The sequence below is a fragment of the Aptenodytes patagonicus genome, chromosome 3 (genome assembly GCF_965638725.1).
Source record: "Aptenodytes patagonicus chromosome 3, bAptPat1.pri.cur, whole genome shotgun sequence".
NCBI classification, from domain to species: Eukaryota; Metazoa; Chordata; class Aves; order Sphenisciformes; family Spheniscidae; genus Aptenodytes; species Aptenodytes patagonicus.
The window spans coordinates 106999203-107021643 of record NC_134951.1 but is presented as its reverse complement, the minus strand read 5'-3'; the positions used below and the strand labels follow the sequence as shown (position 1 = coordinate 107021643).

At 39.2% G+C, this 22441-nt stretch overlaps 2 protein-coding genes across 2 annotated transcripts in view; one reads left to right on the top strand and one right to left on the bottom strand.

Moving 5' to 3' along the window:
• The window catches only part of LOC143159086 (spermatogenesis-associated protein 7 homolog), a 40086-nt gene extending 24929 nt beyond the window's left edge, over positions 1-15157 (top strand). The window contains exons 7-10 of the mRNA XM_076335566.1: positions 1175-1240; positions 1895-1966; positions 4667-4724; positions 14957-15157. Of these exons, the coding sequence (XP_076191681.1) occupies positions 1175-1240; positions 1895-1966; positions 4667-4724; positions 14957-15082 (322 nt within the window). The 3' untranslated portion in view covers positions 15083-15157. The remainder of the gene's footprint in view (positions 1-1174; positions 1241-1894; positions 1967-4666; positions 4725-14956) is intronic.
• A 3271-nt stretch (positions 15158-18428) lies between these two features.
• Positions 18429-22441, bottom strand: part of CENPF (centromere protein F) — a 44412-nt gene continuing 40399 nt past the window's right edge. The window contains exons 19-20 of the mRNA XM_076334564.1: positions 21507-21700; positions 18429-18957 (exon numbers count right to left, since the gene is read on the bottom strand). Of these exons, the coding sequence (XP_076190679.1) occupies positions 18748-18957; positions 21507-21700 (404 nt within the window). The 3' untranslated portion in view covers positions 18429-18747. The remainder of the gene's footprint in view (positions 18958-21506; positions 21701-22441) is intronic.

Below are 22441 nucleotides of genomic sequence, written 5' to 3'. Positions count from 1 at the left end.
ATAACGGAATCATTGGCTTTGGCGAACATATGTTAAGAGCAAAACCAAAAAATTAAATCATCTTGTGAGAAGTCACTAAGATTGCAATTGAGAAATCTAGCATGTGTGACTAGATAGGGTCAATAGACTTCTGTGGATAAAATAGGAACAGCTAAAGTAACTGGTCTCTCTGAGAAACGCAAATGAGGCATTATGCGATGTGAAAAACAGTGTATTCCAACACAAATCTCTTCTTCTGAAAGCAGAGTTTTCCTACTTGATTGACATCTTGCTGCACTCAACATTTCAAGCGGTCATTTCAGCTTTTGATTGATTTACAGCCTTTCACTCCATCCAAACAATAACTTGGAGCCCAGAAACATCTAGGCAAAGTGCTAATCACTTAGCCTATGGTCAGTACTGTAGTATGCCATGCAAGACTTTGTCTGGAAGTTGCCCTCCGTTAGTCACCTGGATTTTTAAGATGAATGGGGGATTAATTTAGTAAATTTTAGTGCTCTTAAAAATAAGGGATGCTTAACAGTAGCCAAAGCCATGTATGATAGAGAGGTTTGGTAAGATTCCTTGGCCTGCTCATCCCTTTACAGAATCAGTGTTGAATTTCTATACAGCTCATGCTCACCACAGGCATGATTTGTGCTAGCCCTATCCTAGCTGGGACTATTCCATTCCTTGTTCTAACCTCCAAAACCTTCATTTTACAACATTCTCAAGAGAAGCTCCTATTCCCATTTGATAATCCGCAGCAAAAGAGAATTTCAATATCAACCTGGTTTCCCAAGTCTTCTTTCAAAGATACAAATGTATTTTGCACGTCCTTTTAAAAAAAAAAGCTGTGTTATTTGAATGAGGTCTGCAAACATTGTCTATTTTGTCAGAACTTCTGATTTCCTTTATAGCATTTGCATCATTTTTCTCGGGTTATACAAGCTTGTTTCCATATCTGCTAACACGAACCTACCTATTAATAATACTTTTTCTTTATTTATATGAGTGATTGACACTCAAGACATTTATTTCACATGAGCTGGTCTGTCACTTCAGTATGATGTTGTTGTGATTTTGGTACGTTACGAAATCAGATCATTTCCCCCTGGTTCTCTGAATGGAAATATAAAATGTTAATACAAAGATAATAAAAAAATCTGCTTTTCCTCTTTACTTGTTTGTGGCAGAACCATGAATTATGGATTCCCGATTCTAAAATGCCACTTTCTCCAGGATCACAACTTGAAGAAACGTAAGTTAAATATTTGTTTGTCCCTTTTAAGAGTTTCTAAGTTTTATATCAAAATATTAAAGTAGGAATCCAGCGGAAAATTGGAAACATGACACAAGAACCAATTACCAATGGCTGTATGTGGTGAGTAGAAGGGACTCTATTAGGGGTACGGGATTCAGCTACTTGCTTGGGAAGTGTGGGATCAGAAAGTTGGAGGAGGTTTTCTGAGTCATGCCACCCAGCCCCCTCTTACTGTAGGCAAACTAAATACGTTAAGAATAAGTAAATAATAAATAAATAATGTTATTAATAATTTATCTTCTCATACCTACACTTTGTGCATTGGAACTATTTTTTTAACTGATTATTCACAAAAGGCATAGATATTCTTGATTAATGAAATTAATGGATTAAATTAATGGATTAAAGTAATTAGGGAGTTGACCAACAGAGCTGTGAAAATCAGTCATTTAAAAAAGTATAAGCCTGGATAGTAAAAAAATGCAGACTAGTAAATAGATTCATCACTTTTGAATATGTTGGCAAAATTCTTTATTTGACTTTCTTAGTTTAATTACTCTAAAACTGCTACCTCTTTGGATGGTATTGTAAACCTTATTTGTATTCAGTGTGTGTTAAAGAAAGATGCAGACAGCTTGTGTATTTGTATAGAGAAGAAGAGTATCTTCGTTTCCTTCAAGATCTTACAAATGCTATTTTGATTAGAAGTTGTTACCACGAAGAGTAAGTGCTTTGCATTTCTTATTTATTCCTTTGAGTAACAAAATTTTGACCAACTATTCAATCAGTGTAAAGAATTGGTGGGTTTAATAAGATTAAAGTGAAACTTGAAAACAGTTTAATTTGATGAATACTTTTCTGACTGCATTTTATAGGAGTCATGATTTAAACTGAGTAGCTGAACAGAAAATATTTTCAGCCAGCCTCGTATTTCCCAGTGACTTCTAGTAGAAACACGGAAACATTATGTCTCCGACCCTGTTCTCAAGCTCATTCCCTTATACAGTATGGTGACAGACGTTATTGTTACAACAGTCTCATTCCAGTTCCCAGTCAATCCTGAGCTAGCAAGCTGTGGAGCTACATCGAGTCTTCCCTAGCAAAGTGCATCACAGCAAAAGATTTTGTGTTTAGAGTTCTTCCTCCCTCGTATAAGAGCAAAATAAATAAATGCAATAATTGCTTTCTTTAGGATGTATGCGCTATCAAGTTAATGATCCACACATAAAGGCTAGAGCCAAACGCACCCAATGCTGCTGGTGTCTAACTGCAGCATCCTTTTCTGCTTTTATGTTCTGTATGTGACATCCTGTCACACACACCCCCCACCTCGCACTCCCATTTCTAATAGAAATCCATCACATTTCTAATATTTAGAGAGCTGTGATAAACCACAGGTCTGTTTGTAGGCCTGCTAGAAGCGACAACGTTGTGTGCTCCTTTTCTATGCCATTTCCTGGCACGCATCTTAAATGGGAGAAACTCTTCCTTTGATAGAGGATTTAACCTCAACGTTTAAGATTTCAGTCTTTGTCAAGTGCTGTGCTTTGATGCTGGAGAGCTGCTAACCCCCTGAAATCAATCAAACTTAGTTTGACACTAAACCAAGATATTTCCCTTTCAATCTAGAGGATTTCAGTTAAAATCCCTAAGGCTCTTTTAAATATATTTTTTTAAGCGGCCATTAACACAAGTGGTTAGTTTGTTTTCTGAGCAATCAGTTAAAGGTAAGAGTTCTCCTCCTTCCTTCTAGGTATAGAAGGAAGGTGTAGACAAACTTCAAGGCCCAAATTAGAAGTGAATTTTCTGTTACACTGGGAGGAGTGGTAGTAGATTTGAAAAACACCCACCCACCACACATTGAAAAGGTTGCTAAGTATCATGCCTGCCCGTACATACAGTTAAGAAGAAGATAACATTAAAATAAAATAAAACCTCAAAAAGCTATTGTGTGTCAGCCTCCACATTAACAGGAGGATTAGTATCCTTCAGAAAATAAGTTTTTTCTCTACAGATGGTGAAAACCAAATGAGAGAACACAAACTTGTACCTGTATGATGTGACAGCAGCAAGGGTGTGCTCCACATTGAGCCCAACTCGGAAGACTGTGGAGCACCAGGGCTCAGGCTTGTAGGGTGAAAGGACAGCTCTGTTGACTTCAGATGGAGGTTGGTTAGATGCTGTGCACTCTTGCCTCGAAAATAAAGGTTACTAAAAATACATGAAGAGTCATCCATTGTTTTCTTGGGTAGTCTCTAATAACAGAACTTAATTTCTCTGCAGAATAAAAGTGAACAATCAATAGTGGCCTTTCATTTTAGATCAGAAGTTGAATTTCTAAATAGATTTTGTGACAGACTAGAAAAGACACAACTAATGGCCTTAGCTAACCTGCTGCAGGATTAATATGATAGACATATATTTTAAAATCTCCATTTATTTAGACAAGTTTCCCTACAGATAAAATCGTAAATGCCCTCCCAATTCAAATATACAGTATACAACCAAAACAGCTCTGCTGAGCCCTCCAGCTCATTGCAGATATTTTCATTTTTTATGATAGTCTGAAAATGCAACCACTGGGTTAGATTTAACTGAGTTATGATTGTAGAACCTGGACACCTAATTTCCCTAGTCAGTTAGGTTTTTATTTTTACCGATGCTCATCACCATGAGCACATCTTTTGCTTGCAGCTGGTCATAGCTATCAAAAAAAATATTGAAAATACTTTCTTTCCCTAGTACACCTAGTTAACAGAACTATGACCATGAAAGTTCAACCTTCAGTGTTTCCCTTGAAAGTTACTGAAAAGGAGGCCCAAGAACAAAGAGACCATGCAAATGACCTTCAGGGGTCTAAAAAGTGTTGGCTAGAGGCAGTTCAAAAGTCCTCTTTGAGTAACACAGTATCCTGGACAAAGGAATGACAGCTAGAAATGAATCTAGGAAGCTGCTTGCAGTACTTGCCCAGCACCCCATACCCTCAGCAGTTTCACCCAGGTAACATGATGGAACGGTACTTGACAGTAGCAACAGAGAAACTTAGGCCCCACCAAAATACAGAGGGGGACTACTACGTTGCAATGGAGAGCACCAATACTCTTACATTTGTATTAAATATAGAAGAAGAAATTGGAATTATACACATGAAAGACTGTCCCTGGCACAGTCCCTGCCAAACTGCATGCACTTGGAATGAGAATATTCAACAACCTTAAACTGTTTAAGATTTTATTTTTTAAATCCATTTACAGGTATGGTACGGTAGGGACGGGGAGGGGATGGAACAAAAGTGAAAAGTTGGGATGTATTTAAAGTGATCTGAAAGACGGGCTGAGTGGTATTTTTCATTTGGAAGTACAGGGCCTTTGAACAGTCTTTTTTTTTTTTTGCACTGATGTTCCTTTTTATTCTTTTTTTAAGGGTATTAGAAGATGTATTTCAAATGCACATTAAAAGTAAGAGGCATAACCTTGATGAGGTGAGCAAAAAATGTCTATTATTAAATACTCTGTCACCTCCAGTAGAAATGTTGTATATCAATGCTGAACAACAATTTATGGCAGATCGACTGCTATGCAATTTAAATACAAGGCGAGGAGAAACTACTACAAAAGCAGCAGGAAGGGTGTTTTCCATGGAGGACTGGTAAAGAGATTTTTCTGTAAGTTTTTGTGTATTACTCTAATAAGGTTTCTAAAAGACAGATAATGTACTTAGCGTGCAGAATGGCTTTAAATACAGAAAACCTGTTTATGAAGAACGTTTGTTGCTGCACTTTTTTGCTGTGACTGCTATTTTCTGGAGCAGAACAGCAAGAGAGCCTTGTAGGCTGCGACTACATCCAGTAAGAAGACCTTGTTTTTTAATAGCTTGCTTTTAGGAGTTTGGTCACCAGAGCAGAATATGAAAATCTAAGTTGAACATTAAGGCTCCTCATGTGGTGCCTGCTGAGAATTGTACACCTCAAAATGCTTATCTGAAAATCTCACATGCTGAGAGGGAAGCTGCCTATGGAGAGACGATAGGAAATGCCAGGCACAAATACACAGCCACAGTCCTCTCTCTCTCCTCTGCAAGTCTGGCATCTTATCTAGGATGAGCAAAAGTACCTCTGCCTGTTTTAATCCAGATTTTAGAGCCCTCTCCTGAGAGCAGGGCTTATAACTGCTCTTTGAAAAATCTGAAAGAACACACTGTTTTCCTTTTTGAAGTCATTCACAGAGAAGATGGTATTAGCGATGTCGTCGTTATCTTTGCTGTTATCCCAGATCGGTTGAAGCGTTTGCCCATGAAATGGGGGAGGCAGATTCCAATGCCTTCCCCAGCCTGGGGAGACCCAAATCCAACACCACACCTCATGAGCAGATGACACAACTGGACTTTTGAAGTAGTTCCTCTAGGTTAGAAAATAGGAGCAAAATGGGAGACACTAGCACTATAAGCTGAGGTTGCAGCACTCACTTAAAATGCACTAGGTTTTCCCAATAACTGTGAAATATAAATTCTTTCTTCTTTACAGTCTCTATATTAAAGGGAAAAAAAGGAAAGAAAAAACCATTCCTAAGGGCCTGGAGCAGAACTCTGAGCTTCGCAAAGGGCGCAAGAGTTTAGTCACAGTCTTCCACTTGCATTGCCTGCCAACTGCTTGTCAGAAGGTCCCTGCCCAGTGCACAGGGTTTGCGGCTCTTTTGTCCCGCACTTCTCCTATGTCCTGCAGGGAGGGAGGCTGCTAATTCTAGCCTTGAGAGGGATTTGATGTTTGAGTCCTCCTCTAGATCTGACTTTAAGGGCCTCTATACAAGAAGGCATTTCGTTCGGTCTGATGATCCAGAGGATTTCATGGTCAGGGGTTTGGACTTTGCATTCTAAAGCTCATATTGCTGCAGGAGATTCAGGTGGGAGCATTTCTGAGGAACTGGCATAGTGTGGCTTTTAAATGGGCTACCTTTGCTTATTTGTTTCTGCAAATTTGTAATGCTGACATTTAGTATTGTGCTTTCTTCAACACTAGGCATGTGGGAGTTGCGCATATTCTTTGCACAATGAATAAATAACAATCAAAGGAATTATAAAATAATTAGAAAGCAGAAGGTTATTTTGTCTTTCAAAGTGCCGCGATTAGTAAGAGAAGGTGTTTTGGTATCTGTTTAGATGCTGGTCTGAGTGACAGTCAGTAGGTAGCAAGAGTGTTTGAGGAACAATCTGAGTTGGAATTAGTGAATTTTAAGTCAGTTTTGTGGGGAAAAAATCAGCAGCAGAACCTCAGTTTGAGAGGATATGTAATTTACATCTGACTAGAGGATGCTGAGCATATTTCTAAGGTCAACTCCTGCAAGGCTCTGAGCGCCTTAGAGATAGAGCTGAGAATCCTTTAATAGGAGACTGAAGGTACTTGATTCCTTCTTCCAGAAGGCTCCCAGCATTTCCAGAAGGATCAGTTCATAAACAGTAGTGGATTTTGACTATATCCTGTTATGACATGTTTGATATCTATCAATGTATTGTTCTGCACCTGAGTAGAGCTTAAGCCTGGTGTTTTCCTCTGCAAAAATACCAGCTGAAGACTTTGAAGAAACTCAGAAAAGACTAATAAAATTAATTGGCAGAGAACAGATTTAAAGGATTTTTTAAAACCACATATTTGCACGTTTAGTCATGCAGTGATGAAAGGAAAAAGACCAAACTGCCTCTATGTATTAGAAGGATGTAGCACGTGCAGGAGAAAGAATCGTTCTTTGGAAAGATTAAATAAGAAGCGTAAGCATAACCTACACCAGGAGAAGCTTGTGGGCAATGACTTTTATTGGAACAGGCACAGTTCCCACAATAGAAGTAATGGAAGCTGAATCGCTTTGAGACTTTTAAAGGTGAATTGGCCAGTGGATGGAGAGGAATTCCATAGTGAGTGGACTTTTTGTCCTACAAAGATATATTTTTCTCTTTTAGTTTCTTGTCTTCAAACCAAACTCTTCATTCACTATCACTGTTTTCTGGACCAGACAGACAAAATAAGGAGATGGACACATTTGTCAAGGTCTTTGCAGTGTTTTTTTTACCCATGCTGGATATCTGCCAACTTGTTATTTGGGTACTTGCTTCCCTGGGCTCTGCTTTTCTGTGTACTTGCTATACAAAATGAACACCCCTCTCCAAGTTCCTGCTGGCACGTCCTCTAGCACAGTGTCTGAGATCTGTTCCCTAAAACAACAGGTCTACTGCCAGTTCATGCGTTGTGAGGATGCTGAAACCCATCCAACTGCATTGCCTGACCCACCGTCCTTGTTTGGCCATGCATCAGCCAAGCAATCCCCACCACCTACCAGGGAACTTGCGGCTGTAGTACCTGTAGCCTCTTCTCCAGCTTTGAGAAAGAGAGTAGCACCATTGCTCTTCCAGGGAGAAGGATATGCACTCAATGGGATGTTACATGGGCACTAAGGAGTAGAAGAAAGTAATTAACTGCTTAATTGTTAGAAAAAAAGATGGTAACTGCCTAGCAGGGAAGAAGAGATGAAGAAAGAATATAGGAAAAACATACATGGAGGAAAGGACAGTGCCTGAAAGACAAGAGCCTTTTAAAATGACTAGCACCTTCCCCCTTCATGTTATTCTCTGTGTACCTACGTGGCATAGTTATTGATGTAAAGTGGGGGCACAGAGGGCAGTTCTTTCGCTGGACTCTAGCCCAAGGCCATTTTCAATCTGGTTCATCAAGGTATGTCTGAGGAGCAATTTTCTTTGCTTTAGAACATGCAATTTCAAATAGTGTGCCCAGGAGAAAGCATGCACCACTCCTCCCACCAAGATTTATTTCTTCTGTTCACACTGTTTTACTACCTCTGCAGACCGCATTCTGTGGTCTGCTTAGAAATCTTCAGCTGAGGGTGCTTTCCACCTACCCAGCTCTGGAGGTTCAAACATTCCTTTATGTTTTGGAACTATATTTTTTTTCTAGAACACTTATTAAGAAACTGGAGAGTTTTTCTGACAAATTTTCACAGAGTGAACAGATTCCCTCGTTTTCTGTAGTAATGAAATGGTCTCCACTCAGGAAAGTTTGTAAAAGTTTTACTATCTAGCCACTTGCTCAAAACCAACATCAGGCAGTTTTATACCTTTCGAAGTGGAAGGATGATGTTCCAGCTGCAAAACAGCGGTCTCAAAACCTGATACATACTCAGATACAATTCAAGAAGCCATCAATTCCATGAAAAATATTTCCTTAAAAAGAAAAAAATGCTGGTTCTTGCTGAGAGGTACAGGTAAAAGAGTAGCTCTTAGAGTCCGGGAGAGTGGAAAAAATGTCACTCCTGGGCTTGAAATAGCCACTGAAATGGATCTGTAAGTGCACCATTTCAGGAAATTGATGGGAAACTAACACAGTACCTGCAGGGGTGCGGGATCTGGTGCCTGTCTGTCTTCCAGTGAGCAAACTGTTCAAAGTAACTTATTTCCTGGAATTTTATCATATAAAGCCAAAAGCTCCTGAAGATACAAAGTAATATCTTACACTTGTTTTATGCCTTTGCTATTAGGAGGATCATAAAGCATTTGTTCTCAAAAAAATGCAGTGTAAAGACACCAAAAGCTTTACCTCAGGTGAGGGGGAGGTGGAAGACAGCTGATAAATGGCATCCAGCAGTGGTACCAAACATTTCAGGACAGGGACACAGAACAGCATAGGCAGCTGTACGCCACAGCGGTGTGGAAGCTGAAAGGCCATCTTACTCAACCAAATAAAATTATTTGCTTTGATGACTGTGTGAGTATAGCCTCGGTGATAAGACCTGCCAGGAAGTGTCATAGGGTCTTTCATAGCCAGTAGTGGAAAGGTCTATTTTTACACTTCTAAGGCAAAAAAATCCTTTTTTATGTACCACACCCTAGCACTATCTTGAGTCACACTGAAGCAGACACGGGAGAAAGCAACCTCCGCTTAATCCCTGGCACCATCTCCTACATGTTCTTTGCCCTTCCCTTCAAGTGCCATACCCTTTCTACTTAGCCCATCACGTCTCATGGGATTGCTTTAGGAGGAGATATATCAGCAGACGAGTGTGGTTTAGGATGCTAATGCAATAATTACTGGCTTAATCATCAAAGTGAATAAGCAATTTACCAACAGTCCCCTTCAGCACTGTGCGCTGTTACCATTTAAATACAGATTTTTATAATGTACCATAATTAGATACTGCGCATGGGAAAGTTTTAAAAGTAAACCAGTAAAAATGAAAATGACCGCTCTGAGATGAGCACAGGACCCAAGTTTATTCTTCTCACAACAGAAAAAGTCAGTGATCTGGTATGTGGAAACTTTCTTCCAAACCAGTACTGACCCAGTGGCCCCATCGCAGGCAGAAGGGGAAATGTCCTGTGAAACAAGTTCTTTTCTGCATGGGATTTAAAGTAGGAATCTTCTATTTTGGCAAAGTGGCATGGCTAATATTGTTAGAGATTCCAGCGTGAATACCTTAATTTCAATTTCTTAAATTTCTTCTGAAGTTTCAACTGGACATACTCATTTCACTGCATGCTCTGGCAGTATATACTGCATAGCTGAGTATACTGAAATGTTGCTCCGGTTCTTCCCATTTCATACATACGTTCAACTGTGTGCGTGCAGTGGCAAACACCGTTTTCTTCAAGTACACAAGTATCTGTCTATGTAAACCAGGGTTTCCATACATGGAGACAATTGGAAAATATAAACAGATGAGTATCACTAAACATGGTTCATCTCACAACCACAGGACACGCATACAATAGAATCTTCACACCTGAGTAGCTGACAGCTTTTGTTACTTCAGCCACTGAAACCAAGCCTAACCCAGACTATGCTTTACTTATATGTCAGCAAGATCTGGAGGGGAAAAGAGAGGAAAAGGTGACACACAGTTAAAACACAGGATCAAATCTGCTGGCTCAGCACTCTGCAGGTCTGGCCACAAGCTCTCTCAGTCCTCAGCCTTCTATAGCCTTGACCACCATACTGGATTTTTCCCTTTTGCTGAAGGTTCTCTTTAGCAGTCAACTCAGCAAAACAGAACACATAAGATATAAAATTACCTCATAATATTTACGAAGAGCATCGTAATGACCTTCAAACTGAACTCAAGTCTTGAGATTTTCCCAATGAGTTCCTCAGAATCTGCGGAACAGCTTCTAACTCCACACATCCTTTTTCCCTTTCTACATGACAGCTTCTAGACTCCATTTTGTGTCACGAATACCCACAGGTCGTCTTCCACACAACAAAAAGAGGCCATCATGATTATCATCTCTTAATAAAGCAAAATTCTTTGGGGATGCTCTAGTAATCCTAATTGATTAACCCATAATCCATTTCCCACTTGATTAATTCTTACTGTAATATTAATAATTTTCTCAGTCTTGATCAAGTCAAACCGCACTGATCAGGTGCTCTCAGTCTACTCAGCAATCATCTGCCACTCAGAATCTACTCTTGCATTTTTTGAGATAGTAAGCAGTCAAAAAGTTCACCTAACTGGCTGGAATTCAAACTGCGGACCGCATTATTTCATCACTGTTTTCCTTTCTCCTGTTATGATTCTACTGGGTCACTGATGTGTTTAGCTCAAATGGTCTTGGCTCTTTGTAAGGCTGAAATAAACAAACACATGGGTCACAGGAAACCATGCAAAAAAAAAAAACAAAAACAAAAAACTGTTTTGCTCCAATGAGTTCTGGATCTTCAAGCCAGTGTCTTACCTCTGAGGAACCTGTGCACATGGTAGGCATAACCTTAGACTGTATGGAGTCCCAGGCTATGATTTAGTAGCAGTGTTCCACATTATTCTTACAAACAAAAGGTAAAATTGCTGCTACCTTATGCAATGTGTTTCATGGAGCTGCCGCTCCATGATAGCTTACTGCATGCAGGCTCTTATCTTCCCACGGGCACTTATGACAGAAAAGGTCACACCAAGGGAAGGGGGATAAAGGTGAGAGCCAAGCACTTTCAAGCAGTTACCTTCACTGTAGATGCCTAAAGATGTTCCTGTACAGGCACAGAAGTACCCCAGGTGTTGCTCAAGTATTGCTAGTGCTGCAATAGCTGCAATCTTGTAAAGCAGTGCTTGCTCTAACTTTGTGCAGTACTTAGCGTAGATGGAAACTGCATTTGCAATGTTAAAACTAAATTCTTCACTGCAAAGTTACAAGAATGTTCTCGTAATGTGTTGCGACTCCTGACTAACTCAACTCTCGTGCTGTTACTGCAGCACTGTTTCAGGGACATGGCTTTTTGCCACGGTCGGTTGAACAGTCTTCTCAAATGACCAGCTGTGGTTTGCTTACCTACAGTCACTGCAGTTTTGGTTTGATATTGGATTGCTTTTCACCACCTCTTCTGCAGTCTTGCCTCTGTGCTTCTTCCCAGCACGGGATGAATTTTCCAGGGGGATTTAGCTATAAGAGAGATAATCTGGACTGCAAAATTTCTTGCAAATGAAAGATAAAATCTCTGAGACTACTTGAGTGAGCTAGAGGAAATAAATGAATGAGATAGTGGGGACAAAAGTGAAACACCTACTTAAGTGAAACCTCATTTCAGTCTTTTTCTCCAGTTAATTAAGTATTGAGGAAAATGGATGTAGAAAGCACATTTTAAAGCAATCAAGTACTGCCAGGAATCAAACCAGCAATTTGAAAAGAGAACAACACTGCTCTTTGGTATCTGACAAAATAAGATATTTGACAGGGAACAATATGTGCAGTACTGGTTAATTGAGAGGCGAGGAGAAGAATAATCATAGCTGCATTACTGAATTTATAGAAGTATCTCCAGTGTACCACAGGGACGATACGAATTTGTGGAATCCTCCTGCCTGCTACAGCAAGCCAGCAATCGCTTACGTTCCCATCAACATTTTTACAATGTACCCTAGGCAGCAACGCAGAAATAGCAACTGTGGTGGCTGAAACCGGGAGACTTGCCTTTAAAATTACTGTAATCCCACACTTTCCTCTGCTGGTGAAGAGACATGGAATAAGAAACAAGTGGGGGAGAAATCTTCATTAATGTTTGCTCTGTCCGCCGCATCCTTTGTTAGACATTCACCAGTTCACGTGGTATGGGATATGGCTCTTCCAGCGTCAGTCCTACGACAGGTTAGGTTGACTGCATTTTTTCAAAGCGTCAGCATGAAAGCAAAGACAAGACTTTAGTTTGCCCACCTTTCAGTTCTGAGCTGTAGCCAAACACAGTGTGAACTCTACCCACGAACCTGTCTACATTTTGGAAGCTCTGGCAGAACTTTCAAGGCTGTATTCTCTTTCCTGCAGTTGATTCTCTAACCTTCCATTTTTTCCATGTCATTTTAGCACATTAAAATGATGCTTACAACACAGGCAGCGTGCTGCTGTGTCAAAGAAGCCAGCAATGGGGATTGAGACACCTGAACAAACCCATCATAAGGTACCCTTCCCATTCATACTAAAAACACTATTTAAGGGTGTGTGCAGTTAATGAGAGATTGTTATTTAGATTCTTTGATATAAACCAATACTTCCACATATAACAGCCTGTCTCAGCAGAAGATCTGTTGATCTGAAGATAGTACCAGGAGCCAGACACCAAGCACTTAAATAAAAGAGGTAAAAGAGCAGCTAACAGAGTTAAACAAGGAGTTAAGCAAGTAGGACATCTGGAAATCACAAACCAGATTCTTTCCTTTTGTAATTGCTCACAAGAAATTGACAAGAAAAAAAATCCAAAAGGATGAAGTATCAGTCATCTCCATTACTACTTTTAGCCTCCATGATCTGAATCTCAGTTAATTAAAAAGGATCCAAACGATGCTCCTCAGGAAGACTAAAATCTTCAGTCACTCAGTGCCAGAGAATGACTGTCATCATACGTATATTTAAAAATCAACAGTAGTACTGAAAACAGATTATTTTTCAGCACAGGGTCAAAAGAATACAGAACATTTCCCTTTCTCTATAGTGAAAAAATCAAAGCAGTCCCCAACCACAATTAATAATTTCCCACTCCCCTGTTCTGCCTCTAAAAAAAAAAATAATCAGTAATCTGATGTGGGTACACAGGCTTAGTGAAAAAGGCAATCTTCCTTCACAGTATCAGATGCATTTACACTGTATTTCATGTGGTACTCAGCAGGCCTTCTAAATAAAGGTACCCTGAAACACCATCCAGTACTGACAGCAGATTCTCACTCAGCTTTCATCTGTTTAATTTATGAAGCACAGTAGCAGAAAAGCAAAATACAGAAAGCTGCTGAATTTTCTGTGCACCCATCAATCATCAGCGCATTCACCTAAGTATTTCAACAGCTGAATTGTGAACAGAGATCATTATTTGTCTGCTGGGAAGACAAATAAAACAATGCAAAAAGCTAAGCAGATTTAGCTATTTTATACCTATGTCCTGTTTTTCTAAGTTCTATGTAGTTTCTGAACTCTACACTGAAATATGTGCGTCGGTCTGCCTGTAAGTGTGTCAGAGAATATGCACACACACACATATATATATATATAACAGAGCAGATATGCCTATCCCCTGTCACTGGAACTATAGATATACTAGTCCATATTTTAAGCAAATCGACAATGTTGCTTTTGAACACTGCTATTGCAATCTGCTTTCACAGTAGTCCACCATGTAGTCAGTTGTCAACATTTTTAAAAAGTTCAAACAGCTGTTTTCAATTACTGTTTTCCACAGAAAATTACTGGCAGCCTTATTGTAATTTGTGGCTATTTAGGATAAGGTGGCAAAAGCAGAGGGAGATGGAGTCATTTTAAGGGTTAGACAGCTGAAATGTCAAACAGCAAGAACAAGGATCAGGCAGCTGAAGCCGGTTCTGGGACAAATTCGGTGTTCTCGCCACAGAGGTGGCACCTGGGCCACGGAGTGACACTACTTGCCCTACTGTGCAGAGTGTTTACGCTGTTTCCCTGTCTAAAAGGAACTCATTTGCAATGTGTAGTACAAAGAAAATCCCCATTAGATGTGTGTGGCATTTTTCTCTGTCATCGTCTTCAGGGTTTTAGGGCACTTACAGGATTATTGTCCAATACGCATGCCTGAGACTAGACAGATTTGGATTCACCGCAGCTCCAGTTGGTATTTTCCTTCCTCTAAAGTATATTAATTTGCATCAATTGTAGGGCACGTCAACAAAATTAGTAAGCTGGATAGCGAGAACGTGTTTCTTCTTTCAGCTCCATCCTTCCTTCCCACCAGTTGTTACTGGACTGGCAGACTCTTCCAAGTGATCCTGCTGTAAGCCAACGAACATTAGCGATGGCAGCGCTGTGCCCAAGGGTGGAACCGCAATGCAATGCAGAGCATTTTCTGGAAGCTGATGCTTGAGAAAGTAGCACAGGCCCATGTTCAATAAATGGCATTTCTCCATCACTAAGAATTAATTTTAAAAAGTTTTGTACAAACTCTACCTAAATGGTAGTTGACTAGACTGTGGCTATGTCATGGAAAGCGTAGGGCTGTCTCAGGCCTGCCACTTCCGTGCTGTTCCTGCGCTCAAGGCTTGGGGAACTCCTGAGGATCTCTGCAGCTGAGTGGACTGCAAGAAGTCAGGGCAGGATCTCACCTGGGAGCATTTTAGATTCTGACATATGAGAGATCAGTTCAAACATTGGCCCTTAATAATAATCCTGGAAAAGCAGCAGCCAAACAAACCTTTTATGTTTTCCTTTCATTACAAGGTAAAAAAGAGAAGAATAGTTGAAAGCCTGAAGAAAGAGCTGAACATCACAGACCAACCAGACCCTGCCATCAGCTGTAAGGGTGCACGGCAAAAGGACGCCAGCATTTCTGCAACATGCTTTTAACCTACAGCTTCGGGCATTTCAGAGAGCATTCAAAATTAGTTAGGACAGCAAACTAGATTTCACACCAATTACAATGTAAACCTTGGGCAAACAGGAAAATGAAGAGATCCAGCTAATGCATCTTCCTGTGACGTAACACAGTATCGCTGTGGCAACAGTCAGGTTAACATGCTAGGAACAATACCAGATCACCAAAGATGACATTTTTACAGAGACTTTCACAATCAGAATAGAAAGCCAGATACAAATGTCCTTTCATTCGTTACGGATAGCTGACACTGACAAAACACGTCCTATGCAATCCTCTTACAAGCAATTCTGATGAGGCATTTTGATTTTTTATTACTGCATGCTTGATTTACAGATAGGTTGGAAATTAAGTTTTCAAAACCCTACGTGAATTTTCACCTGAAGCCTCATCAGTTTGCAACAGGATGTAGAATATTAAGTCCCATTTTCAAGTGATTTAGGTATTAATCTAAGTAACTTAAGATCTCTTGAAAATCTTAATCTATGTTAGCTCATATGCCAAAAAGCTAAGATTAGCTAGTACTACAATGCATGCTAGTTACTGAAAAATAACAGGCATTGTAATCTTTCAAAATGCAAACATTTCACACTTACCAAAATCTAAAGGCTGTGCTGGTTTTGGCTGGGGTAGAGTTAATTTTCTCCATACTAGCTAGTATGAGGCTGTGTTTTGGATTTGTGCTGAAAACAGTGTTGATAACACAGGGATGTTTTAGTTACTGCTGAGCAGTGCTGACACAGAGTCAAGGCCTTTTCTGCTCCTCACACCACCCCACCAGCGAGCAGGCTGGGGGTGCACAAGAAGTTGCGAGGGGACACAGCCGGGACAGCTGACCCCAACTGACCAAAGGGATATCCCACACCATATGATGTCATGCTCAGCATATAAAGCTCGGGGAAGAAGAAGGAAGGGAGGACATTCAGAGTGATGGCGTTTGTCTTCCCAAATAACCGTTACGCATGATGGAGCCCTGCTTTCCTGGAGATGGCTGAACACCTGCCTGCCAAGGGGAAGTAGGGAATGAATTCCTTGTTTCGCTTGGCTTATGCGTGTGGCTTTTGCTTTACCTGTTAAACTGTCCTTATCTCAACCCAGGAGTTTCCTCACTTTTACCCTTCCGATTTCTCTCTGCCACCCTACCTGGGAGGAGTGAGCGAGCAGCTGTGTGGGCCTTAGTTACCGACTGGGATTAAACCACGACAAAGGCTTATAAAATACAAGCATGGCCAAGTTGGAAAATATGTAATTACTAAAGCCTCAATCCTTTCTTTTAGTGATGATATTTACTTACTTCATTTTAACATAGTTGTTCAAATTTGTCTGGTTAAGATTAGACAGCTTTCTAAAGATAGATGTTTTTTCCACACTCTTCTCCAAGTGGGACACTTTTCAAGGCATCAGATTAAAATAGAAAAACAATGATTGGGATAAATAAAACATGCCAGTTTTGGTGGGTTTTTTTCTATTGTCCACTACCAATGTGTTTTCACACCCATGCTTCTACCTCAAGAGAGTTAATTTTTTTAAAAATTGCTACAATTCCACACATGATCCCTAAATAATTTGAAGATAGGAAAACTTATCTGAAATAATTTAACTTTTACGAGCAGCTTTGTTGGTATACTGACAGAAGATGAGGCAATCAAAATGCATCCTTTAAGATGGGCCTCTTTCAGTCTCCCTGGAAGATGCCTCTAGGCATAGTGCCACAAGGATTGTTTTAATTACCTAATACTTGAGCTAACAAACGACTAGAGATGTTTAAGGAAAAAGCCACAAGATCTACTGATCTGACCCCAACCATAGGTGTATCTAATTACTGAAGAATAGCTTTTATATGAAGTTTTTGTTCATTTGAACTATATGCAATATTTTGGTTTGTGTTATTCTGTTAGACTTATTTGAGACAAATGCTGAATTTCTTTAAAGGTCTTTCAGTTAGATTGATGAGTAGATTATTTGTTCTCATAAACTGCATTCTAATGGACAATGCTGTAAGCAAGGCAGAATAATGGTGTGTATGTATATGTAAATAGAGAAAAACCACTTTGCTTTGAGTGTAAAACTAACTCAACTTCAAGTAGAATCTTACCTTTGTATCATTAGAGAAGCACCTGTTATACTTTGAAAGTTCAACTTGGAACAAAAGTATTGTCTTTTAAGTTAAGGAATCTTTTTCAAGGAGTAGAAAACATTATTACCCACTTTTGTTGAAAGGAGAAACAACATCTTTCTGGTAGAAGAATAACGTGAAAACGCCTTTCTGCTGTGCAAGTTGGAGTCTTAGGGCACTACTGCTCACATACAGGAGCTTGATTTTCCAAATACCTGGCCTGGGTAGGCAAGCATAAGCAACATGAACTATTGGAAAGTAATTTCTGTTCAGCTGGATAATGACTGATTCAGTTGATGTCACCCTTTTCTCTTGCACAGAATTGCTCTGCATTACTGAGCAAGCCCAATTAGACCTTTGAAATCCACAAGTACCAGCTTGTTGTGGCAAGCTTATTTGTAATGAATCATCCTAAATTCAAGTGATGAACTAGATGGAGTTGTTTTCTTATATTGATGATAGCAGAATCTTAAATCTATTTCCAGGTGAGTTACCTTCTTTTGGGATCTCAAATAGGATTTTTCCTGAATGAAAAGAGGCTAACTCAGGGCATTCTATGCAGTTATTTCTTGACACCTGACCATTTCTCCAACACATCAACTCTCATTATTACATCAGGTACAAGCCTGCAACAATTTTCATATAAAGTGACATATTTGAAGCCAAGCATCGTCAGGGTGAAGGGTGACCTGCAGAGAATCAGCAGCCAGCCATTATTGGTAGAGTGAGCACAGTTTGTTGTTGTGGTGTCCTTTCTGGCCAGGTACATAGTGCCCTCCTCCAGCTTGCTGAGGATTACTGGCTGGCCAAGGGCCATTTTGCAGAGGTGAAGATTAACACTGTAAGACCTTTGGCTATGGTCAAAGCCAGTGCATACTGGGAAGTACAAACAGATGGATTGGCAGTTGCTTAGTTTCAGAGAAAACAGACAGGCCTCTCTGGGTTTGTTCAGATCAGGTCTCATCCCCCCTTGCACAATGTTATTCCATCTGAAAGAAGGGATACCAAGACACCGTGCACTGGACCTGTGCACTGGATGCAGCTTATATCTGGGTTTATATTTGGTTTTGCACTTACAAATGAAGTCACTGCTCCATTTGAAATCATCCAATAGTGTTTGCCTCATTTTTCCTGGAACCTAATATTTTCAGAGATACTTAGGTGAGTTTAGTTTCCATTTGTAAATCAACCTTCGGTACACATTAAAAATGGCAACAATGAACTACATGGCAACATGTAGTCCACTTTTTCCATGGTTTAATTTTTTTTAACAGATTTATGAAGAATTATTTACAGAAAATTCTACAGACGATCAGTTATATCTGTTCCTTCATTATGATTCCACAAGTTTGAGTGACTATTGGTATTAGTAAGTATTCAAGAACAGGCTCTGCAGAACCCATATATCGTTAATCACTGTAGAAGAGAAAATGGTGCCCTCCATATAGTTCCGATATTTACTTCACAAACTGGTTTTTGATCGTCAGTTATTCTGAGTTGTGAGATTAAGTCCACACAGTTTTACTGCACCTTACAATTTTCTTTTTGCTCATCTTGCTCGGGTAGTCCTTGTTCATTTAGAGAATTTTTGGCTTTGTGCATCATACGACTCTCCCTAGTGTTATCAGAGACAGTTTTTGTGGATTGCTTATACGGGCAAAGTGGTGACCTTGAAGTAGATTTCATTGGTGGAAAGGCTGTTACTGCTTGGGAATGCTGTTCATCATTTACCTGTAACACAAACAAAAATGTCCTGTTTTACTGGTAATGGAAAACCATGTTAGCTTTCTGCAGAAGGTCAAAAGACTCACTGCAGAAGACTAAATATTGGGAATTTGCAAAACACATATATATATATATACATTGAAAACAGAAAAAAATATTTTGAACACATTTATCCCTTTGAATATACAATACAGTGAGACTTGATATCAATCGTTTTGGTGTGGTGTAAGATGGAATATCTGCTACACAGCTGGCAAGCTATTTGCTAGGAGCAGAAAAAAGCTAAACCGGGAACAGACAGTACTCTTAATCTGTTTACTAAGGTACCAGGTATTGTGTACTGAGATCCGTATTTCATTTTTCCTGTATGTATTCTGCAAATATAAAACACAGTTGTCACTTTTTTTGCTGACATCTGGACAGAAAGCACTGCTTTCACATTTTAACTGATGTGCAGTCAAAGCACTCAATTTAAATTCTATATTAAATTCACATAAGAAAGTGAATAAATTTGCATATGAAAATGACAGGGCACATTTTAAACACCTTGAGAAATCTGCAACAATTTGAAACTGCATGTCTGAAATGAAGTACATACAAGTACCTGTTAAAGAGAAGGAAACAAGGCTTATTTCACTTTTAAAATAAGAAACACCATTTACTGTATTAATATAAAGCGTGAAACAACACTTTTTGATGGTTTCAACAAACGATGAAACGATATTATGAACAATTCCTCCAGAAATTCCCAGATGTACATCATCTTGAAATAAAGCAAACACATACATCCAGCAATGTCCAAGAGAGAAGGGCACAAATTCCTGGGACTGATGATTTCTGCTATTCACACCTGGGGAAAAACACAACCCTGAAATCTTAATTTCTCCTATATAGTTGAAGGTAAGGAGTAGCCTGTCCTTAGACTTAGACAATACAAGCCTAGGTAAAGAGGAGGACTGTTTGGGAAATCCCTCCCCCAGTTAAATTAAAAGCAATTTATTACTGATTACTTGTTGTTTGCTGTAACCTTGACTATGGTCAGCGAGAGCCTACAACAAGCTCACACCATGCTGGCAGGTGATTACTATGCAACTTTCTGCTGCCAAGGTTTCCTTTCTTTTTTGCACTACTGAGTTTCTTTACAAGCAAGACCCTCCTTTTGTTTCTAAAGTTACAGAAAAACATACATAAATGAGTGTAAATAAAATTCACTGGCATCACTTAATGAAACAGTAATAAAACACGGACCTCCAGGCAATGTCTGTAAGCAGCAGCAAATTTTGGCAAGTAAGGTAATTAACCCTTGAAACAACATACACGAATTCAGTGGATTCACTCTCACTTCAAAATATGGATTTCTTATTGCTATAGCTCAAAACAAATTATGGCTCTGATCTGACTCGTCTTCCCAATGGTGCTTTCTGGCCTCAAAACCTGTATGTCCACTAAACTATGGGGCTCGTGCCTTTACTTACTTTTGGTATCTTGCCAACATACTTTATGTGCTAACACAAAATAACTGCATTTAAAAAAACCAAACAAAACAAAAAGAAACCCCACCAAAACAAAAAGTTGTAGTCTTGCTTTATGGCTTCACTTTCGGCTGTGCGGCAGACTCCACTGATTGCCAAGAGAATGCTCTTGTGTAACCTGGCAAACTGGAAGAATTTTTATCTACTGGCGTATTTCTATGTAGCCCTCATGTAAAGAAGTATCAATATGTAATAACTATTCTCTTATTGCTCAGCTTGAGATAGCATGGTTAAAAACTTTGGAGGAGATTTCAGACAATAAAAGGTTTATTTCTGTCCTAAAGTTGGAACATTTTTCTATAATCTGCAAAGCATTTGCATCAGCTTAGAAAGAACGCCTTATTCTGATGTACTGTGAAACATTCAGCAGTGTGTCACATTACTGAAAACACTTGCAAGGTTAATGTAAACTTCAGTTACTAACCTTTTTTTAATAACAATCAGCTTTCAAAACCTAACTCTGTAGTCTTTATTTGTTTTGATAACCTTAAAACCTGGTAAACACTAACATTAAAGTCTAGTTTCTCTACCATCTAAATGTTCCCTATTTACATGTTTAACAGCCTCTCAAATATCTGTAGTTCTTTTATAACATCTTGAGTCTGAAATTCCAAGAAAAGTTGTTAGCAGAAAACTTTAAGCCTCAACTCAGACTCCCAGAGGTTAATTCTTTTGCTGTTTACTTTTTCTGAAACCTAAGAAACCACAGTATAAGGAATATCTGCTCTTTAATATCCATTATAAGAAATTGAAAATATACCTGTATTTAATTTACATTTCTCAATGGGTTTCCCTATGAAGTCACAAATTACATCACAGGAACAATTTGCAGACTGCTAGCATGGTCAAGACCTCTGTCATGTTTTAGCGATTCAGTATTTATGATCTTATCTTCACTGTATTGCTGAGAAATGTAAAGAATGATGATATGTCCTCAAACTTACTTGGCAAGATGAATACATTTAGTGAATGTATTAGTTTTCCCCATGGCTTTCATACCCAGATAAATTTTTTTAAAGTTACCTTCTGTGGTTTGCTGCCACCAGGTGTTGAACAGGAGCGCTCACCAAGATTATCTGGTCCGCTTTTTTGTACATCTTGTGTAGGCAAAGGCAATTTCTCACTTGAGGAAGCCAGATGGGGACTGGTTCTTAGATTTAGGGTTGTTCTACGTAAAATGTAAGGGCTAACCTTTCCAGTGGGGATATCAGCAAACCCTGAAAAATAAACACCTTCTATTAAAAACAGCTAAATAAGTTACGCTTTCTCGAACGGATCCTCTCTTTTTTCACAACGGGGATAAAAAAAGCTGATTAAAATAAATAATTTGTTCGATTGAAGAAAACGGACCAAAAAGATTGCTGAACAGATCTGGTGTATTCCAAAATTCATATCCAAGCCCTGGAAACTGTAGACAAGGTGAAACAGTAATTCTATAGCAAAGTTTTTCAAACAAGTGTTTGGTCTTTTTCTTTACAGGTAGATTATTATCTGGAGAGTAATTTCAGTCTGAAAACATGTACTGGTTTTACTAGAATTTAATCAGAACACAATACCGTGACATGATATTCTTGATTTTTCATATTTTTCTCTGCATATAGTGTTGTAGATTGTCTATTATCTCTCTATTTAGCCTAGAAGTCAAACATTAACTGGCACATATGTCCTCAGAACAGGTGTATTTCCAGAAAAATAGTAATGCTGGTAAGAAAATAAAATGCAAATAACGTGTAGACTTAGACATCCTGACTTCTGAGAGTGATCGCTGAAGTTGAGGTGATTCAGTATCTCTATGGCTTGTCCTTTAATGATTGCAATTGCATTTATTATAAAGGGGCACATAATAGGTAGTTGAACGTACAATATATTTTTCAAGCCCTGATTTGTGCAATCTTCTCAGTTACTTTCTGCTACAGTGAACCCTTATATGGAATATCAGGCTACCTGATTTCATTGCA